Source organism: Delphinapterus leucas, chromosome 20 (genome assembly GCF_059928025.1).
Source record: "Delphinapterus leucas isolate spDelLeu-1000000601 "Yukka" chromosome 20, BTC_Dleu_Yukka2, whole genome shotgun sequence".
Taxonomy (NCBI): domain Eukaryota; kingdom Metazoa; phylum Chordata; class Mammalia; order Artiodactyla; family Monodontidae; genus Delphinapterus; species Delphinapterus leucas.
In genome coordinates this window covers 4,212,551-4,233,591 of record NC_143148.1, presented here as the reverse complement: position 1 = coordinate 4,233,591, position 21,041 = coordinate 4,212,551, and the positions used below count along the sequence as shown (strand labels likewise).

At 61.0% G+C, this 21,041-nt stretch overlaps 3 protein-coding genes across 13 annotated transcripts in view; 2 read left to right on the top strand and 1 right to left on the bottom strand.

Annotated features, from left to right (window-relative positions):
- CDC42EP5 (CDC42 effector protein 5) overlaps positions 1–4,994 on the top strand; it is a 64,464-nt gene extending 59,470 nt beyond the window's left edge. For 6 of the 7 annotated variants that reach the window (XM_089902121.1, XM_089902123.1, XM_089902122.1 and 3 more), the window contains 2 exons: positions 437–572; positions 4,439–4,994. In XM_089902121.1, coding sequence (XP_089758247.1) covers positions 4,439–4,900 — 462 coding nt within the window. In that variant the 5' untranslated portion in view covers positions 437–572 and the 3' untranslated portion in view covers positions 4,901–4,994. Of the gene's footprint in view, positions 1–436; positions 573–1,015; positions 2,451–4,438 lie in introns of those variants that run through there. The other variant, XR_016390825.1, reaches the window with a different exon arrangement.
- Positions 4,995–5,222: 228 nt separating this feature from the next.
- On the top strand, positions 5,223–15,730 carry LENG9 (leukocyte receptor cluster member 9). The gene is made up of 2 exons (XM_089902071.1): positions 5,223–12,898; positions 13,544–15,730. Exon 1 carries the CDS (start codon positions 6,038–6,040, stop codon positions 7,760–7,762), a length of 1,725 nt encoding a protein of 574 aa, XP_089758197.1. The 5' UTR covers positions 5,223–6,037; the 3' UTR covers positions 7,763–12,898; positions 13,544–15,730.
- Positions 8,805–19,336, bottom strand: LENG8 (leukocyte receptor cluster member 8). 5 transcript variants are annotated; one of them, XM_022585905.3, is made up of 16 exons: positions 19,236–19,336; positions 17,492–17,584; positions 16,707–16,881; positions 16,267–16,371; positions 15,421–15,531; positions 14,401–14,671; positions 14,026–14,167; positions 13,620–13,808; positions 12,958–13,236; positions 12,738–12,878; positions 12,314–12,599; positions 11,608–11,709; positions 11,460–11,528; positions 11,251–11,380; positions 10,963–11,170; positions 8,805–9,090 (listed from the first exon to the last, which is right to left on the bottom strand). In XM_022585905.3, exons 2-16 carry the CDS (start codon positions 17,527–17,529, stop codon positions 8,928–8,930), a joined length of 2,409 nt encoding a protein of 802 aa, XP_022441613.1. In that variant the 5' UTR covers positions 17,530–17,584; positions 19,236–19,336; the 3' UTR covers positions 8,805–8,927. The 5 variants fall into 5 exon arrangements, with proteins under 5 accessions (XP_022441613.1, XP_022441614.1, XP_089758164.1 ...); XM_022585906.2 differs by having other exon boundaries at positions 14,401–14,653; XM_089902038.1 differs by lacking the exon at positions 15,421–15,531 and having other exon boundaries at positions 14,401–14,653.
- Positions 19,337–21,041: the final 1,705 nt, after the last annotated feature.

Genomic DNA, 21,041 nt, shown 5'->3' with positions numbered 1-21,041 from the left:
GAGGGGCCGGGGACCTGGACTCCTGGGTCTGAGGGGGGAGGGGCCGGGGGCCTGGACTCCTGGGCGGACTGGGGGCCTGGATCCTGGGTCTGAGGGGGGAGAGGCTGGGGGCCTGGACTCCTGGGTCTGAGGGGGGAGGGGCCGGGGGCCTGGACCCCTGGGTCTGAGGGGGGAGGGGATGGGGGCCTGGACTCCTGGGTCTGAGGGGGGAGGGGATGGGGGCCGGGACCCCTGGGTCTGAGGGAGGAGGGGCCGGGGACCTGGACTCCTGGGTCTGAGGGAGGAGGGGCTGGGGGTCTGGACTCCTGAGGCTAAGGATCAAGAGAGCTAGGAGCCAGGACTCCTGGAACCTAAGAGAGAAGGAGGTGGCACTCTGGGCCCGGCCGCCTGGGTCCTGGATGCCCCTCCAGGTTCCGTGTGACACTTCCTTTGCCAGGTGAGATCCCGCCCGGAGGAAGAAGGAAGAAGGCGCGGGCCTGGGACTGGGAGGCGGAGGCGAACCAAGAAGACGGGGTTCCCAGCTTGAGCCGGAGCCTGAGAGTTTGCCTGCCTGGCTCAGCAGGGACCACGAGGTACGGGGCAGTGGTGGCCCAGGGTCCCCGGTCAGGTCTGGAGGGGAGCCGGACAGCCGGCCAAAGGGACGGCGGCCGCGGCTGCTGAAATCCTGGGCCGCAGCCACGTGGCCTCAGGAAGCGCGCACTGGAGCCCCAAGGGGGTCGGGGGCTCCCAATCGCGGGTCCCCCTGCGCCGTCTGGGTCCCGCCCTCCTTGTTGCCTCTCCCAAAGGGCTGAGGACCAGTCGGGCTGGATCTGCAGTGGGTTGTTATTTCCTCTTGCCGGGGCTGGGGCCCGGAGAGGACAGAGGTGAGCCAGCTGTGCCCCCCACCCCTGCCGCTGGAGCCTCGGCCCGGAAAGAGAGGGGGCGGGTGGAGGCGGGAGGAAGGCGGCTTAGCGAGTGCGCGCGATCACCGCGTCCCAGGGTCCCATCCTGTCTCCCGCTCTCTGCCTGCTTTCAGATTGTCACAACAGCAGCCCCTCTGTACAGAGCTTGGGCCTGTGACGGCCTTTTTCTGAGTGTGACCTCATTGCGTCAAGCACACAGCAAGGGAGATAGAGCCTTCTGTTCAAGGGGACATGGAGGCTCGGAGAAGTGGAGTGACTGGCCCCCGAGGTCTCAGAGCTAGCGAGGAGAAGTGGTAGCTTTCAAAAACAATTTTGAACTCGTTGTTATCTAGAATGGGAAAAAGCAAAGCAAACAGACAAACACAGTCAAGGGTGTAGGAAACCCCTGGCCTTGATGTCAAAACATTATTTTCTCCACGGGTCTGCACACCCTATCCTTTGGGGGCTGTGAGCAGTATCATATCATCCTTTGACTCCGGAGTTCGTCTGCCTGGGTTCCAGATTCAGCCCCCAACATTTGCTACTGTGTGATCCAAGGCAAGTTACTTCACCTCTCTGTGCCTCAGGTGCCACCCACATCTGTAAAAGGGACAAAATAACAACGGTCTCCCCCCACTGGGTTGTTCCAAGGACTAAATGAGTTCATTCATTTGTGTGAAGCACTTAGACCCCTGCCTGGCCCAGAATAAGTTCTCGGGAAGTAAAATGTCAGCATCATGCGTGTAACTCTGCGACAACCCCTTGCAAACAGGCGTTCTGATTTCCCATTTCTCAGGAGTAAGCTAAGGCTTCAGGCTGAGGAAGTTAGTTCCGGGTCCCACAGAAAGGCAATGGCAAACCTGTTGTGTCTGGTGTCAGAAACCAAGATCTTAATATGCTGCTAAGCGCTGGAAAATGTCAGTGATGTCACCTTGTAGGGTGATAGGAGGATGGGATGAGGGGCGAGGTAGGGGGTGGGCAGGGAGAAGAGGCAATAGCTGAGAGCCGTCCAGGGAGGAGCCAGTTCAAGGGACAGCAGGCAGTGGAAGCAGTAACTCTGGGCTCTGGAGTCCCACAGAGCTGGCTTTGTGACCTTGGGCAAGTCATGTACCATCTGTGAGCATCTATTTCCTTCTCTGGGACAGGGGAGAATGATCCAAAGGAGGACTCCACTGAGCATTTATTGAGCATTTGCTGTGCGCTGGCTACTGTGCTAAGACTTTCCATGGGCAACATCCCCCCAATTCTTGCAAAGAGACTGAATTATTATATGAGCGTCATTCCATTTTTGAGATGAGGAAGTGAGGTCAGAAAGGTTAAGTAATTTGCCCAAAGTTACACAGCAGTGGGCACAGTCAGATCCAAGTCTGGGCAGTTGGCTTTCTGAGTTCTGCTCTTTTGAACTATGAATCACTGCCCAGGGATAAGGGGTGCTGCTAGCTCTGAGACAGGATTTTTTTTTTTTTTAAAACTGTGGGTTGAGATTCATTAATGAGCAGAGGTCAGCATTAAAAAAGAAAAATAGGGAGTTCTCTGGTAGTCCAGTGGTTAAGACTCCGTGCTTCCACTGCTGGGGGGGGCGGGGGGGGGGCGGTGTGGGAGTGTGTGTTCGATCCCTGGCCAGGGAACTAAGATCCTGCATGGTGCAGGGTAAATGCATCATGCAGGCATTTAGTTAGTTAGTTAGTTATTAAATAAATAATAAAATAGAATTGAAACTGAGTGCCTAGCATGAGATAAGAGTAGGTCTCAATTCACAAAATGTTTGTTTCCCTTATGTAGGGGGTGTGTGTGGTTGTGGGTGGGGAAGGAATGGTGACTGTGTGCCAGATTGCAAGAAAATATATTTATTCATCTAGGTTGAGGTCAGGGAAGTTTGAGAAACACGACAGAGGTGGTAAATCAAGACTGGTTTTTCCAGAAATAACTGTAAAGTGTGTGCGTGTGTGTGTGTGTGTGTGTGTGTGTGTGTTTGGGTAGGGGAGAAGGCAGTTCTCAGAACATATCCATCTACAATTATTTCAAATCCTTTTGGCTTTAATTTTTCTCCACGTTATCACTGATCTTTCCCATGGTGCTGGTCCCTGAAAGGACAAGGCTGACTGCTTTGCCTGCTTCGTAGGATTTGATCTAAATTTTGTTCCACAGTTTTGTTTGGGAACACGTGCCCCTCCCCAACACCATCACTATCAGTTGGCTGGCACTGTTAAAAATACAGTTTTCTTTGACTGAGTATTTCTGTGTGTCCTGCAAGGAAGGCAGTGTCATTTTATCCATTTTCCAGATAGAAAACAGACAGAGAGCAATCACATAATTTATCCCAATTCATCCAGTTGGCAAAGGGTGGGGCTTCAATTCAAATGGAAAGGTTTTTTTTTTTAATTGTTATTACTATAATAACAGTGACTGTTAAAACAAAAGTACAAGGTCATCAAAGTCCCTCCCAGAAGTTCCATAGAAACAGCCAAGTTCCAGGATATGGGCAAAGGTTGGCAGGCATATCTATTTACCATCGAGTCTGATGCAGTCATGTAGCTATAGGGTACCTAGTTAACAGTTCATGAGCTGCCAGTTTGGAATTTATGCCATTCTTGCCATGTTTTAACATAGGAAAATTTGCATGATTATTATTGTTACTCTTGTTTTCCAAGAAGTAAGACTTACATGTTTTTTTCAAAACCAGATAATTCAAATTATAAAATGCTGTGCAAATATATAGATTTCCCAGGCCCACCCTAAATCTCCCAAATTACAATCCTCAGGCCAGCCTACATGATGACTTTTGTGTGTTCTAGGCAAAGCTTTCATGGAGATAATTATATATATATATATATCATAATTATATTTTACGACTGCGTTGGTATAAAGGCAAACATAATCCAGACGTTTTAAAATAAAACACGGCAGCCCAGTCTGGGAAGGGGCTTCTGTACACCATGTGTTGAGGGGGAGGGTCTCATCTGTGCTCCCCGGGGTTTTGTGGGCTCTGCAGGCCCCAAAGGTGGCGGGGCTGGAGAGGAAGACCTGGGCCTGTGTCCCTGCCCTGCGGGAGCTGGGAACCAGTGGCCTCAATAAAGGACAAGAGGTTCAAAAAAATAATAATAAAACGTTTAAACATGTGTGCGGGCCTCTAGAAATGTGGCGGGCGCTGGGCACTGTGTCTGTTGCACCTAAAGGACAGAGTCCGCCCTGTCTTCATGGTGGATGGCCCTGTGTTTAAGCTGGAGTTTCTGTCAAGTTTGGGAAGCAGTCCAAAAGGCTTGGTGAAGCATGTTGCTTGTTCTCTGACCTATAAAAGCTCAAACGTTAGTTCTTAGTGGAATTAGCATATGGGCAGACCTAAGTTTGAGTCTGAGATTTGAATCAAGCAGCTGTAACCTCGGACCTCTGGGAGCCTCAGTTTCCCCACTTGTAAAATGGGAGTGATCCCACCACCATCATCCTGTACTTATGGAGAGCATCCTCTGAACGGCGTGCTACGCCCAGGGCTGGGAACACGGAAGGCCTCGGTAGCGTCCTCCCGGGGGAGGCCGTGCTAACCCGTCCCTATCCCGCAGATGCCGGTCCTGAAGCAGCTGGGCCCCGCGCAGCCCAAGAAGCGGCCGGAGCGCGGCGCTCTGTCCATCTCCGCGCCGCTCGGCGACTTCCGGCACACTCTGCACGTGGGGCGCGGCGGCGACGCCTTCGGAGACACTTCGTTCCTGAGCCGCCACGGCGGCGGGCCGCCCCCTGAGCCCCGGCCGCCGCCCGCGGGGGCCCCGCGCTCCGCGCAGCCGCCCGCCGTGCCGCAGCCCCCGCCGCCGGCCCTCCGCGCGCCAGCGCCCGCCGACCCGCTGCTGTCCTTCCACCTGGATTTGGGCCCCTCCATGCTGGACGCAGTGCTGGGCGTCATGGACGCGGAACGCCCGGGCGCCGCCGCCGCCAAGCCCGACGTGGACCCCGGCCCCGGGGCGCAGCACCCTAGGGCCCGTTGCCTCCCCAACGCGGACCTCGAGCTGGACGACGTCATCGGCCTGTAGGCACCCCCATTCCCTGCGCCCTTACCGTCCAGCTCCCCACTTCTTTATACATAAACCGACAAGGTCTGTGCCCCGGGTTTTGTCTGTTTACTTTACATGTGGGAAGGGGGGACGGGGAGGGGTGATGGGGTCCTGGCGCCTTTAAGAGCTAGGTGTGTCACGTGGGGTTCCGGTCCCAGCCAGGTGGGTGGAGGTCTCAGGATTAACCTGTTGTAATGGGACGCGGCCCCTTTAAGAGAGCCAGGGGCGTGGCTGGGCGGTGCCCCTCCCAGGGGCGGGGTTCCGAAGTGGCCGCTCCCACAGCCTGGTTTTTTCAGCAGTGTTGGCTGCGCGCCGCCGCCGCCGCCGCCGCCGCCGCCTGCCGGACGCGGTCCCGGGCCCGGCCTGACTCGCTCCCTCGGGCCGGCCGACGGCTGTGACCCCGTGAGCTCCGCGTCTCAGGTGGACCCAGCCCAGGCGAGCTGTCCTTTACCCCGGGAGCGGCCGCACAGGAAAAGTGGCCGGGAAGAGGCGTGGTCCCCGTAGAAAAGGGACGCCTCAAAGTTGTGTCATCCTGAGGGCGACAGTTGCGTCCCAAATCCGGGCTACGAAGTTCGGTCTGAGCCTACAGGCGTCCGGTTGTCCCGCGGAGGGCGCAGCCCAACAAGTGCCCGGAGGGGCGTGACAGCACATGCAAATCATTAGGCGTGCGGGGTGTACAAGCCCAGCTCGTCAGGGGCCAAGAGAGCGCGGGGCCGCATCGTTAAAGCACTGGACTAGGGACGGGGCCAGCTTCTCTAAGGAGCAAGAGTGGCGGGGCCGCACTTGTAAATCATTAGGTAGCGGAGCCAAGCTCGCTAAGGGGCCAGAAGAGGCGGGGCCGCACCTGTAAGGTATTTGTATTGTGGGGGGCGGGGCCGCATATGTAAATTATTGGGTTGGGGCCGTGGCCACAGATAAAAACCGCTTGGCTGCAAGGGTCAGGCGCCCCCAGGGCACCGCGGAGTGTCGTCCCACGCGCGAGGTGCTTTCCAGGTCGGGGCGGGGCCTGAGCCTCGCCCGTGACGTCACAGCGGTGCCCGGCGCCAGTGCCGGCAGGACTGACCCAGGTGCGGAACGGCCTGAGCGGGGCGAGCGCGCCAGCCGCACCCCACTCCCATGGCGGCGGCCGGAGGGCCGGAGCCGCCCGTGGGGGCCCCCAGCGCGGAACCCGCGCCGCCGCCGGCCTGCCGCTTCTTCCTGGAGGGCCGCTGCCGCTTCGGTGCCCGCTGCCGCCAGCCCCACCCCGGGGCGCCGGCGCCGCCGCAGCCTAGAGGCGAGCCCGAAGCAGAGGCCAAAGCCAAGAAGCCGCCGCTGCGCACGGCTGCGGCTGTCATCCAGCGCATCCGCTGGGACCCGCGCCTCGACCCGGCCGACTTCTCCGTGGGCTACGTCGACCGCTTCCTGGGCGCGCGCGAGAAGCCCTTCCTTTCCTTCTGCTGGGACGAGCCTCTGGCGGCGCTCGGGCCGGGCGTTCTGGCCGTGCCGCAGCACCGGGTGCGCTACTTCCGCTTCCGCGGCCGTCTGGTGTGGGACCGCGCCTCGCGTACGGACCTCGTCTTCGGCTCGGGCTTGGCTGCGGGCCGCGGGTCCACCATCCTGGACGCGCTCGACGGCGGGGACGCGCACGGTGTCGGAGAGGAGGGCGACGGCGAGGACGCGCACCAGACCGGGCATGCGAGCGACGGCGAGCACGTGCACGGAGCCGGAGGTGAGAGCGACGGCGTGGACGCGCACGGGACCGGGGGCGCGCACGACGGCGAAGACAGGGGCGGGGACGTGCATGGGACCGGGACCGGGACCGGGACCGGGGACGAGTGTGACGGCGAGGACGCGTACGGGGCCGGAGGTGCGCTCAGCGGTGGGGACACGGCCGGGGCCGGAGGCGCACAGGACCGTGTAGCTACGACCCGTCTTGGCACCGGTGCGGGAGGGCGCGTACAGCCAGCTTGTACGGGACTTCGAGCCGCCTTGGCCCCGGATGGCGGAGGCCCCGAAGCTGGGCGCCTGGCGTTGGCAGGGACGTTATCGAGGATCCAGGAGCGGGAGTTGGGCGGCCCTGGAGGCCAAGGTTCCCCGTGGATGCAGCCAAGAAGGGCGCTGAAGCTAGCCGCCGCCGCTGCCAGGGACCTGGAGCCCCTGGGTGGGAAGCTGCCGGCTGTGGTAGCCCCGGGAAGGCCCTCGGAAGGCCTCTCTGAGACGGAAGTGGAGTGGGGTCCCGGGGTCTGGCCCGTGGACGGTGGAGCAGCCGGGGCCGTGGGCCCTCGCCGGCCCCGCCCCACCCACTTCGTGGCCCTCATGGTGACAGAGGCTGAGCTGCAGGCCGGGGTGGCTAAGGTCCAAGAAGAACTGGTACGAAATGCACCAGCTTGCGCGGCGTTCACGGTGCCTGCTCAGGCCCTGCACCTGACAGTGGCCCTGCTGAGGCTGGCGGGCCCCGGGGAGATGGCGGCTGCGGTCGACGCACTCAGAGGCGTGCTCTCGGACCCCGGGCTTCAGGTTCCTCAGAGGCTGAGGTTTAGGCGCCTGGTGTCCCTGGGCTCTCGTGTGCTCTGTGCTCCCCCCGACCCCCCTTTGGAGAACATGGCCCAAGTGCTCAGCCAGAGGCTGGAGGCCGAGGGGCTGAGAGTGCTGCAGCCCTGCAGGGGGCTACACCCCCACCTCACCCTGGCCAAGGTGCCCCAGGGTTCCCAAGTCGGCCTCCCCAAGCCTGGGTTCAGCCCAAGGCAGGAGCTGGGGAGCCAGCCTCTGGGGAAACTCTGGCTGTGCCGCGTGGGGAGGTCAGGGGGCACCTACCAGGCCGTGGCGGAGATCCCCCTGGTATCTCAACGCCAAAAGGAATAAAGGCCAGGACCCAGACACCCAGAGGCAATCTAGCCCGGGGCAGAAGGACAAAGCGTGCACGCGTGTTCTCTCTCTCTCTTTAATTTTGGTTTCTCTCAAGCTTCCAAATGGTGCTCAGTGCTCCAAGGAAAGAATGAAGGAAGGAAAGGGGAGGGGGAGAGGAGGGGGAGGGGAGGCAAAGGAGGAACATCTGGAAAAAAAGCAGCCTGACAGTCCAGCTGTTTGCAAACTCATTGCACATCCTCCAGTTACATGGCAGAAGAGGGAGGGAGGACGGAAAAGAAAAGGGGAGGAAGAAAAAATAACTTAAATAAACACACACAAAAAGAAAAGAGAAGGAAACATGACGTGAGCTGGTGATCCATGAGGCGGGGAGGGAGGGTAACCGTTTTACCTGTGCTGAACCAAGGGAGAGCGGGAGCAGGAGGCGGCGGGAGGGAAAAAGGGGAAAAACCAGAAGAAACATTGGGGTGGAGAGGGGAAGGGACACGGAGACAACTTAATACAACTGCAGACGAGGCAGCCCGGCCGTCGAGGTCCCGCGATGGCCTCCGGAGTCCTCAGTGCAGGCTGGCAGTGTGGATCTGGCGGTGGCGAGGCGTTGGCGTTTCTGGGGTCGGGGGCCGCGGGCAGGGCACAGTCTACGCGGCTCCCCTCGCCCCAAACACTGAGGCCCCGGAGGGCTGGGCAACAAGAGTCTGTGGTGAGGCAGATGAGGCGGCGGGCAGCGGGCTGGTGTGCTGGTGCCCCTGCCGCCGGCGGGCACGGGCGGAGCGGCCTGTCTTCTTCCACTGGCCCCCCCGGCATGGGATGGGCCAGGGTGCCGGGTCGCTACCGGAGTACAAGCTCGAGAGAGAGAGAGAAAAAACACTGAGACAGCATTAGTGGAGGTGCAAGGTGGACACAGACGACCCTACAGACTATGCCCCCAACCCTCCGCTGTCCCCCCCTCCCCCAATCCCATCCCTCAGAGGCAAAAATAAAAATGTAGAAAAATCTCTGTACAGACTCCCCGGTGGGAAATGGGGGCCGGGCTGGTGGCTCTTCCTGGAGCCCACTCCCCGCAAATTAATTTACAACCCAAGTCCACGGCTCAAAAACAAAACCCGCCGAGGCGGCGCTGGGGGGCTGCAGCCCTGCCCCCCACCCCCGGCGGCGCTGGTGCTCAGAAGGCCGGCAGCTGCGCCAGGCTGAGGCGGCAGTCGACGCTGGAGTTGTCCGGGCCCGTGTAGGCCAGGCCCAGGGGCTCCAGGAAGGCCCGGCAGGCGGCCTCACCCTCGAAGGCCAGCTCGGCCTGCAGGTAGGAGACTGGCAGCGCAGGGCGGAAGCTACGGAGACAAGAGGAGAACGCGATGAGGCGGGCGGCGGGCACGGGAGGGCCCCACGAGCAAGGAGTGGGCGCCCCCCTTTCGGGCACCCAAAGGTTTCCTCAGCATGTCACCTGCTGGCCCCTCCCCAGCCCCGGCCTCCCCCCTCAGGGGCTCGGGGGGGCCCGGGGTGGGGGGGGCCCCAACCCCTCGCTGTGCCCCCCCTCCCCCTCACTTACCTGTGCGGGGACGGGAGGAGAGGGGCCAGGAGGGAAGGGCCCAGCTGGCTCCTCTGCTGGCCGGGGCCTGAGCAGCCCCTCAGGAGAGGGCCCGCGTGGCCCGGGGCAGGGGCCAGGCGCAGGGAGCCCCGCCCCTCCCCTCCCGCTTGCCCTGAGCTGGGTCCGCGTGCTAAGAGAGGAGGCTTGGCCTGTGCTCTTCTAAGTACCGCCCCGTGAGCTCGCTGAGCTCCCTCCCAGCAGCTGTCACCCTACCCTTTACAGACACACACCGAGGACAGCGCAGCGGCAGAGCCACTGTCACCTAGGACCTAAGTAAGTGGCAGAAAACGCTCAAACCACTCCTGCCTGAAGCCCCCACTTCCTCAGAGCCCTGGAAGTCCATGGGGGGGCGGGGCACAGGACAGCCTGCTGCCCCCCAACACGGGGCTGGCCCCGGCCCAGCGAGCCAGAGAGAAGCCGCACCACCCTCCGGAGCGGGGGGACACAAGACCGTGAGGCCAACGACAGGCCAGAGCCCTCCCACTGGCCAAGCACACACAGGCTGAGGCAGAAACAGGAAGTGCTGAGGGGGGGACAGTGGCCTGCCCGGCTACAGCCCGGGGGCGGCGCAGAAGCCCGAAAACTACAGGAGGAAGAGCCTGTGCGGCCGCGGAGAACACGGGAGCCGGGGAGCCCAGGGTCCTTCAGGTGCACGGCCTCCTCACCCCTCCTGGCTTAGAGAGCGGGTCCCGCGGCCCTGCCTCCTCTGTGTCTGCCCCACTCCCTCCTCTCTCTTCCCACGGCCCCTGCCCCGGCCCGCACCTTGCCCTCACATCGGCTTGACCCAAACTGGATCCTAGGAGTCTCCTAACCTGCAGGGTAAGTATCCCTCCCCAGCTGCAAACCACCCCCACGGCTCCCAACAAACTGACGTGGCACTCAAGGCCCCACGTCCTCTGACCAGGGCTTCCCAGCCTCAGTAAGACTGACACTGCGGCCAGGTGACCCAGCTGGGGGTGCCCTGTGCACTGCAGGGCACTGAGCAGCACCCCTGGCCTCCACCAGCAGAGGCCAGGAGGACCCCGGTTGTGACAACGCAAGAGGTGTCCTGCCGTCGCCGGGGGGCGTCTCCCGCCTGACTGAGCACGTGAGCACAGGCCGCGCTCTTTGGGTCCCGTCCCGGCCTAGCTTGCCCTGCCTCACGCCTGGTCCCTGAGCACGCCTGGGCTCTCAAAACAGCTCGAGTGGGAGCGGGGCCTTGTCCCTGAGACCGCGGCTACCAAGGGCAGGGCCGCCTTCGCTGGGCGTCCCCACAGAGCAGGAGCTCAGCCACAGGAGCGCTGAAGAAGGTGGGCAGAGGCCTTGGAGGAAGGGGAGCCCGGAGCAAGGAGAAGACCGAGTGGGGTCCAGAGTGATGCGAAGAGAAGGCAAAGAGAGGCGAAGGGGCAGGGGAGCCCAGAGCAGTGAGAGACAGGACCGGAGGAGGGCCTGCCGTGCGTGCGCTGGAAGGTGGAGGGACCAGAGGGGAGGGCCGAGCGTGGAGAGGAGAAAAGGGGAGCGAAGGCCAGGACCCGAGGGAGGGAGACCAGGGGAGTCAGAGGTGCGGACGGGGGGGAGGAGGGCGGCGGTGAGGCCGCAGAGCAGAGGGCCAGGGGGAGAGCTCAGCTTCACATACGTTTTGATCATTGCCTTGAGGGCGGCCTTGCGCTCCCGGTCTGCAAACTTGTCCACGAGGTAGCCAGACATACAGGGCGCGTGCGAGTAGAGCCGAAAGAAGCGGTGGTAGTTGCCCAGGGCCCAGGCTGCCCTGAGCGCCAAGGCGTGGGCCACACAAGGGTCCGCCTTCAGCTCCCGCGTCAGGTACGCCAGCTCCGTGGTGATGTCTGCGGCCGGAGACGAGGAGGTGAGCAGGGCCGGGACCTGGGGGCCCGCGGCCGCCCCGCTCTGCGGGGCTGCGCCTCACCTCCTGAGTTCTTGGTGAAGATGTAGTAGAGGATCCGGTAGGCAGTGAACTCGCCCACGTTGCCTGGCAGGTTCTCAGCATACAGTGACTTGAGCTGCGTCTGGCACTGGTTGAACTCTTCGTGGTCACCCTGGAGGGCATGGAGGCAGGAGCAGAGTGAGGCCAGGACGGGGGTGGCGGGAGCCGAGGGAATCCTGTCAGCCCCTCACCTTCTCCAAGGCGATGCGGGCGTGGGTCTCGTACACCTCCACCGTGAACTCGGTGCGCACACCTTGCACCTGGGCAGCGGGAGAGCAGATGTCACACCGGAGCAGGGCGGGACCAGCAGTGTGGCCCCCTCCCCGGCCCCCGCCTCACCGTCAGGTCCTGCCGGATGGACTTCATCTGCTCGCAGGCGAAGGCGTAGTCCTGCTTCTCCTTCCAGTGGGACTTGACCATGCACAGCGACTTCTTCAAAACCTGGGAAGGAGGTGAATTGTGGCTCAGCGTGACCTGAGCAGGGAGAGCAAGGATGTGCTAAAACCTGCCACAGTTCCACAAACTCGGGGTCCTAAAGCAGAGGCTGCAACATTAAACCCACCCAGTGGCTTGATCCCGACATTAAAGGGAGTAGAACCTAAAAGAGTAAAAGCGTGCAGTCTCCCGCGTCAGCACAGGCCGCGCACGCGCCCCGGGAGGACACGTCAGCCCTGCTCCCAGCTCGGGCCTCGGGACGTTGGGACAGGGATGGCCCAGTGTCTCACAGGCACTGGCCGGGGACATCGGCTTCCTTCTCCTGGTCTCCTAAGCAGGAGGCGGAGGCTCATAGGCCGGCCCAGCCTTCCGACGAGGCCACAGGCTCTGGCCTCGGCTCCGAAAGCACAAGCTCTGGGTCCAGTTCACCTCTCGGTGCCTCAGGCCTCCAGGGCCCGGTCAGCCACAGGCCCTCTGTGCACAGGCAGGTCCGGGTCTTCCCCGAGCCAGACCCCTGCCCGCCCCACCACCTCCTCCCACGTTGCCTCTGCCATCCTCGCAGCGCTGGCCTCACAGGGAGGACCTGCCCTCGCTGGCAGGGGGCACTTACCGCCACGGGGCGCACAGTGGACGGGTCGGGGGCGCAGGTGAGACGCAAGTAGTGCTTGGTGATGTCAGGGCAGGTGCCCACGATCTGCAGCTCATGCCAGTCGGGGTCGGCCCCGCCGCTCTCCAGGCTGCTCACCTGCAGCACCAGGGGCTCCAGGCGCAGGCGACGGGAATGTCCATGCTGGAAGCGCGCCGCCCGCTTCTGCTTCTTCAGCTCGCGCTCGGGATCCTCACACTCCAGGGCCGCCATCTTCTTGCGGCTGCGCTTGGTGGGGGCTAGGTCGTGCCTGGGGAGGGAGGGAGGAGGGAGCCCTGAAGGGGCGGGCGTGGCGCCACCCCCTGCCTCTCCACCGCTGCCCAGACACAGCCCTCCCCCTCCCAGGAGCCCCCAACCGGCCCCTCCTCCCCGGCCCCCAAAGCCTCACCTCTTCCCACGCTGCGCCCTGCCTCGGCCCCGGTCCATGTGGGCCCCCCGGCCTCCCCGGCCCTTGGGGGGTGGGTTCCTGCGACCCACAGGGTGACACTCATTCCCTGAGTAGGAGCTGTCGGAATCCGAGTGCGAGTCACTGCGCAGAGGAGCACAAAGGTGAGGCCTGAAACGTCTCCTCCCCCCGCCCCCCGCCCCGCCACCCAGCAGCCTCGCACCTGCGGCGGAAATGGCGGGTCGGGGAGCGGGAGGAGGAGCGGGAGCGCGAGTCGGTGCTGGAGGAGGAGCTGTGGTCCTTCATGAAGACATTGCGGTTGCCGAACTTGGCGAAGCTGCTGCCCCGGGCTCGGCCAGCACCCCCAGCCCCGGGCGTCCCTCGCTGGGACTGGGCACCCCCGCCCCTGGTCGCTGAGCCTGCCCCCCGGGGAGGGTGGAGGCTGCTAGGGGCCTCCCACCGCTTCTTCTTGGGGCTCTCAGCCACAGGCTCCCGAGTCAGCCTGGGGATATAGCAGGGGAGGGCATCACCACCCGGCGCCCCGACATCCCCAACGCCTGCCACCCGCCCCTGGACACACGAGCTCAGAAGGAAGGGCACTTACCCAGGCAACTCGACTAACACGGCGCTCAGCTGGGAGACAGTCCCAGGCTTTGTGTGTCTAGAGGCTGCTGGCAGCCGCTGAGTAGCACGCCTCCCACCTCCACGCTCTCACCCCCGGGACTCCAACCCCGGCAGCTCCTGGGCCTCGGCCCCACCCTGGCGGCCTCCCGCCCCCAGGACCCCATTCTCTCGCTCCTTCTCTTCAGGGCCCCGGGCACCTAGGATAGCAGGTCTCCAACTGCAGCACCAGGCACCTCCCGAGCGCCCCCCGGCCCCACGCACCCCGGCAGGGGCTCCCGGCTCCAGTCGATGGTGTAGGCCGAGCCGTCCTGGAGCCTCGCCTGCAGCACCTCCTTGAGCAGCTTCTCCGTCCGGTCCTTGTCCTCCTCCGACTCGCAGGCGGTGAAGCAGCGCTCCACGTACTCCTTCATGTCCTGCGGCCAGTCGTCGGGCTTACCGGACAGGTTCCCCCTGGCGGAGGGAGGACAGGTGCAGACACTCGGTTGGGGAGTGGTACCCCACGACCCAGGTGGGACCGTCATCACCGCCCCTCCCGGGCGGGCGCTCCGGGCGAGCCCGTGGGGCAGGGGGGCTCTGCTTTCTAAGGAGCAGGCCGTGCCAGTGGGCCGCACTCAGATGCTGAGCACGGTGCCCAGGGGCTGGGGCCGGGTGAGGGGGCGGCCGTCACCTGTGGTTCTGGGCCTTCTCGGGGTTGGGCTGGGGACCGAAGCTGCCGTGCTGGCCCTCCGTGGTGGAGCCAAAGCTCTGGCTTGTGACAGCGAAAGGCCGTTTCTGAATGTTGAACTTGAGCCCACCAGTCCCAGGGGCCGCTGTGAGGGCAGCAAAAGCTGGGGTGAGGCCTCCCCCGCCCACGTGGGCGGCCCCGCCCCCACCCCCACCCCCGGGGCAGGAGCCCTGAGCTCCAGAGAAGGGCGCCCATTCCGAGCGGCCCCACGCACCGCCCCGGGAGGTCCCAAGAGCGAAGCACGGTCCAAGCACCCCACGTGCCTCGCGCCAGGAGTCCTGTAAGGCCCCCTCCCCTCCACGGCCCAAGGCCACTCACGCTTCATGCGGTTCCACAGCTGCTGGCCCTTCTTGGGCTTGGCGGGCTCGCTGTAGCCATGCTGCCCGTAGGCCTGGCCCGAGGCAGATCCGGCCTGGCTGTGCTGCGTGGCAGGCGCCGTCCCGGGCTGCGGACCGCTGCTCAAAGGGTGAGCCCCACGCGGGGGGTTGGAGGGCTGAGGGGGCTGGGCTGCTGGCAGCTGCTGAGGGGGCGCCTGGTAGGACAGGCCTTCGTCCATACCCGGGACCGGGGGCTGTGGGCGGAGCGGCCGCTGAGGCAGGAGTGGGCACCCCGGGCTGGCCCTCGCACGGGGTCCTCGGCCACCTCAGCTCTCAACTCCGCGGCCGGACGCTCCCCCGCCTCGCCACCCACACCCGCAGAGCGCCTCTCGAGGCGGGGGCTTCGGCGACTCCCACGGCCCAGCAGCCCAGGCACCGCGCTGCTCTCCCACGGCTCCCACTGCTGAGCGGCGGCGGCGGCTGGCATTTAAAGCCCCGGCGGTCACTGTCTGAGCACATGTCACGTGCCCGTCAAGACACACGTGTGGCACACGCTTGCGGGAGCCCGGTGATAAAGCCGGGATCCTTCCCCCCGCCACACCACCGCCGGACGGCACCGCCTGGGGCGCAGAGAGAGCGTGACTTGTAGTTTGGCCACCCAGGTCTGCCCACCTCCCCGGCACGAGCTCCACCGCACCTCCCAGCTGCACGTGAAGTGCAAGGCTAGAGCGTGTGTGTGCGCGTGAGAGAGAGAGACTGTATGCATGTGGGCATGTGCTGAGGGAAAAGCACAGGAGAAGGCTGCCACGCCACAAAGTGCTCCCACTGTCACCCCAACACCTCAGCCCCCTGGCCGTGCTCAAGCCCTACACCCACCCTGGTTTCAAAAACTAAGCTTTGCCTTCCTCGTTCTCAGATCAGGAACTGCTGGGCAGCAGCAGCTTAAATAACGCAGGTGTCCCCGCTGCTGGCCCACCACACCCCGTGCGTGGACGTGAGCCGGGGCGGGGTAGGGCGTTACCTGGTTCAGAGTCCCTTGGTGCTGCGCTGCGGACGGCTGCTGCGGTGCAGCTGAGCCATAGGAGCTGGCCATCCCGTACTGGGAGGGGGAGCCATAGCTCTGGTACATGCTCTGGCGAGGGCACAAGAGGGAAGGATTAGCGGCGGGCCGATTCCTTCCCTGGAGGCCTAGACCCGCCCCTCTCTCCCAGCTGCTCAGTTTGCGATCCTTTACTGATCTCTCACCCTCCCTCTCTCCACCGCATAGAAGCGCCCAACTCCCTCATGCTGAAAAATTACCAAATAAAATGACCACCTCCATGTGTCCCACATTCCACTCTCTTCAACACCTATTTACTGAGTACCAACCCATCTAAACACTATAATACAATGCAAAGTAAAGACAAAATGAACTTTGCACTCAAAATACATGCCACAGTAGACACCCAACACAGCCAGCAGTAAACAAAAAACAAAGCCAAGCAGAGAAGCCGAGTGGCAGGGTGAGCAGTGGGAATGCCACTCTAAGTAAAGCCTGTCCCAGGAAGCGCACTCTGAAGGCGCTCTCGGGCAGCCCTCTGCTAGGCGAGGGCACAGCGAGCGTCAGCACGCAAGGAAAGGGCTGAGGCGGGAGTGGACTCGGTGTGTGCTGAGGGGGAGGAGTCTCTGCGGCAACGTGGGCACGGGGAGGGCAGCGTGGGTGGCCACCGAAGGACCTGGGCATTTACCTTGTGGACCATGAGCTCAGGGAGGGTTTTCCAGCAGCTGTCACTGCTGTGGCCAATCCACCCACTGCCCCCGGACCCTGCCCGATGATCCCACTCCGCCCCTCCACCGCCTGCCCCCGCCGGGCTGGGTGGGCACTCACCACAGGGTAATAGTAGCTGTACGGATAGGCATAGCTGTACTGCTGGTACCACTGGTAGTACTGCTGCTGCTGCTGCAGAGCCGAGGCTTCTGCCTGTGACACATACTGTGGGGGGAGAGCCACGTGCCATCAGTGCTGGAAGCAGGAGCCCAGGGCCCCACCAGGGCAGGTCTGTTTACTGGTGGTTAACTGCCAAGGGACAGAACTGGGAACACATCTCTCCACAGAGAGCCACCACCTCTACCACCGGACACGAGCGCCCCTCCCTCCTCAGGCTGGATTCCCAGGGACGACGACCGCATGGTGCCCTAGACTCACTACTCCAGGGCTCCCAGGGCGTCCTCAGAGCACCCTGCCCTGGTGGTACGAGAGGACACCAAGTGTGTGCGTGTGCCCCACGCCCGCGCAGGGGATGCAGGTCCCCCGAGGACGCTGCTCACCTGTGCACTGGCCACGGGCCCGCTGCCGCTGGCCTTGGCAGAGCTGCCGGCAGCTCCCGCTTTGCTGATGCTGGCCAGGGCCTGGCGGGCCTTCTCCCACTCGGGGTTCTCGTGCATGGGGGTCTCCATGCCACTCTCTCTGCCTGCCCCGGCCACCATGCTGTACTGAGAGGACCTGCAGAAAGGGGACATCGAGTCAGCCCATTCTCCCACTGCAGACGGTGGGCAGGACGGAAGCAGGCAAACCCCAGGGCTTGAATCCCAGAGCCTCAATTTCCTAATCTGTGACACACTGACAGCCAGTTTCTGCGTCACAGTCTTCAGTGAGCGACAGATGCGATCACCTACCTAAGGTACTTTTGCAGATGCCTGCTACGTATGGACGTTAAAACTCAAACCAAAGGATTACCAGTAACCACAAGACTTAAAACAAGACTTGATGCCTAACAGATCTAAATGCTTTATGAAACCACAAATTCTGTCTGATACCACCTCAGTCAGAAAGTCATCACACTGTTTTGGAAAAAACGAGGAATTAAAAAAATGAGTATTAAGTGTTGGAGGCTGCCTCTTAATCACAGTCCACGGAATGAATGATCACACTTCTGTGAAACAAGCACTGCACTGTGAAAGGTGAACGCTCAAAGGAGTGCCTCGGCCCCACCCCCACCCCAGGGGCTGTGCTATCATGTCCCCCATGCTGTGTGAGGGCCCATCCGGAAGACAACACTGGGTCTTGCTTCCTCTCGCCCTCCCCTCCGACCCGTCCCTCTAGCCTCACTAACCAATCCGTGCTACGCTGATCACCCACGTTGGCCGCCATCTGGACCCTGGGGTGTACGGGGTGGACCTCGGGAGCCAGACTGCTTTTTCACTGTCTGCAAGAAAAAGAATGAATTAGGGAGACTCCAGAAGGAGCAAGAAACATGTCAACAAATAGGGAAGAGAAGCAAATGGGCTCACGAGAAGCCAGACAGAAAAGGAAGTCTGAGAAAGAAGGAGACAAGGGGTAAACAATCTGAAGAGAATTCTGGGTGTGGAATTAAAGGGCTACAGCCTGAGGGAAAGACCCTGGCCCCTCTGCAGTGCTCTAGGTGGAAAACAAAGGATTGGAAAACAGGGAAGTCCAAATGAGTTTCCCAAAGAGAAAGAAAAGGATCAGAAACCCATATGAAAAAAGGGAAGGGTTCGAGGGAAACCCCGAAACAGGGACAGGGTCAGAGGGCAGGGTGGGGGACCTCAGGCAAGGAGCAAGGAGGAAGATGGCTTCTGAGAAGAAGCTCTAATAAACAAGGGCTAAGTGAACCTCCACGCTGGAAGACCTGGAAAGACCCCTGAGAGAAAGTCTGTAAAGAGGGAAGCGTTTGAGGAAGCCTTGAGAAAAGAGAACACTGGAGAATGGAGAAGTCTGGGAGAAAAAGCCGATTTCTGGAAGTTACTCCTGGAGCAGGAAGAAGTTGAGGGTGCCAGAGAGGAACCCTGGGAGTGAAGAAATGAGTTCTTAAAAAGCTCTTAAAAGACTGATTTCAGGGAGGCCCCCTAAGGATAGAGAAAAACGTATATGGGAGATTCCTAGAAGCAGGAGTAGATCTGGGAAAAGAGAAGAGGCGAGCCCCTTGGTTGGGGGTCTGGTGAGAAAGCTTTGGGGACGCCCAAAGAGGTCCAAAACATCTTTAGGGACTTGGAGTGGGGTGGAGAGAACAGGACAGCAAGAACATGAAGGAATGTCCTGGGGGCAAGAATTGGGTGGCCTAGACTTGAGGGAGGAACTGAGAAGTATGGGGGAGCTCAAAGGCGAGTCCCGCTGGAGAACCCGAAAATCCTACAAGAAGTGGAGATGTAAGGAGTCTGGAACTGGAAAAAAGCCTAGAGAAAACAAGCCATAAAGAAGAGACCGAACGGAATTGGGCGGAAGGATTGGGGGCAGGGAGGTGGGGGGATCACGAGTGGGGATAGTGGGTGGAGCCCCGGGACAGGAAGAAAAGTGGGGGTAAGGTCTGGGGGAGCCTGGAGGGAGGAGGTTTCTGGGCTGGGGCGAGAACCGGAGGCAAGGGGGCACCTGGCCGTCCCGCAGGCCCGGGGAAGGCACAAGAGGGCTAGGGTGGAGGAAGAGCTCGCCTGGATCCTCGCCACTGGCCCCGGAGCCACCGCCCCGGCCAAGCCGCGCGTGCGCACCACGTCCCCGAGTGGGGGGAAGAAGACAGCGCAAGGGCCGCCCGTCGCCAGGGTCAACGTGATCCTCCCGAAGGAGCTGCCGGGTCAATTGGGGTTGAAGAAAAGGGGTGCTCTGGGCCCAAGACTTCCGAGCGCGCGGGTGCAGAGGCCGACGGCGCAGGCGCCAGGGTGCGCAGCCGCACTCCCCACCACTCGTGCGCAGGCCCAGTGGCCCGGGCTCCTCCACACCCTGTCGTCGCTCGCGCGCGGCGTCTGTTGGTCCAACCGCCGCCGAGGCCTCGGGGCCCGCGGGGCGTAAGGCCAAAAGGAAACGCCGCCTCCGCCCGCCCGCCCGCCGCCGCTCGGTACACCCACCTCGTCCGTATGCCCCTGGGACTTGTCAGCGGCGCCTCCAAATGATAGCAACACGGCCGCAGGACTGCTCCCCACCCGGCTGGCTCTTGTCTTCCTTGGGCTTCGACGCCCGGATCGTGGCGTCTTGACGTCACGCGAAGGCCTCGCCCCGCCTCCCTCGTCCCCAGGCAGCCAATAGACGCCACGAGCGTGATTTGAGCCCCCCCCTTCCGCCTACGCAACCACGCGGTGGGCGTTCTTAATGCAAGCCGGAAGCCGGGGTGGGGACGGTGGCCCCGAGGGGACACGCGCGGCATAGTTCGCAGGTTCCGCGACCTTCCACGCATCCTTGTTTTGGTTTAGTTGGTGGCAGCCATTACTATTCCTAGACGCAAATTGGTGTGATGAGAGTTCTAAGGCTACCCATCGTGTAGTGATGTGGAAGACGAGGGAAGAGAATGATGGACCCAAAGAAGGCAAGAGAACATGAGAACAGCCTCCAGCCGGAAAGGGGAGCTTCCCTAGTAACTAAAACTGGAATGGCGTACCTGGCAGAGGGAATGGCGTGTGCTAACACACACAGGCGGGAAACGAGTGTACCGTGGGAGACGGCGGGGGTCAGGTGGCTGTGGCAGAAGTGTGCGGGGTCCTGGCGTCAAGAGATAGATCTGTGGAGGTGGGCAGGTAGCAGATCCTGAAAGGCCATCGATGTCCGGCTGAGGAATTGGGACCATCCCAAGTTAAAAAGGCCCTTCTTTGAACTCCTTGCAACTAATCTTTTGAGTATGCCAGCTGTTTCCACCCAGGGCTCTGATTGAGAAAATTATCCAGTCCGGTTCACGCGCCGGTCACTGTAGTTATAGCAGGTGGTATTTAAGATGCAGCGATTTCCTTCCCATTTTCTGTTATTAAAAACTTTTCTGTTGATAACTGCGTGTCATTTTGTTATTGTTAGCACAGTTGATCTTTTTTTCCATCCTTTTACTTGTTTTTTAATTAAACTTTTTGTTTTAATTTTAGGCTTACAAAAATGTTGCAAAGATAATTCAAAGTCCTTCCTACCTTACACCCAGTTTCCCCCAATGCTGTAGTATGTTTGTTAAAACTAAGACACCAACACTGGCACACTACTGTTAACTGCAGACCGTATCTGAATTTCACCACTTTCCCCTTTATATGCCTTTCTCCTTCATGTGCCAGAGCCCAATCCAGGGTACCCCATTGCGTTTAGCATCCCTTTACTTTTAGCTTTTATATTTAAGGTGTGTTTATTTTACATAACGTATAGTTTGATCTTTGTTTTTTACCCAAGCATACAATCTCTGCCTTTTAAAAGAGGTGTTTATAACTATTGTAATGTGATTACTGGTAAGGTTACATTTAAATCTATCGTCTTGCTATTTGGTTTCCGTTTGTCCCATATTTCTTTGTTCCTCTTTTTCTGCCTTCTTTTGGCTTGCGCATTTTTTAAAAAGTAGACTTCATTTTTTAGAGCACTTTTAGGTGGGGCCTTAGGGAGGTACCCTGCCCTGTGGTCAGAAACTCATAGGCTGTGGCAATTTCAGGGGTCACCTAGGTGTTTTCCAATTCTCAGGGATCACTCTCCCTCCTCCCTCTTTGCCGGATGTCAAGTCTTGAGCACCGTCGTTTCACACATTCTGTCTGGCATTTTGGTCGTTTCAGGAAGGACAGCAAATCCAGTTCCTGGTTACTCCATCTTGTTCAGAAGTGGAAGTCCTCATATGTGTCATTTAAAAATGAAAATCGATTTCCCTTTTGTAAAGGTTAGGCCAAAATGGTTTTTTATTTCTTGGTTAGGGCTTCCTG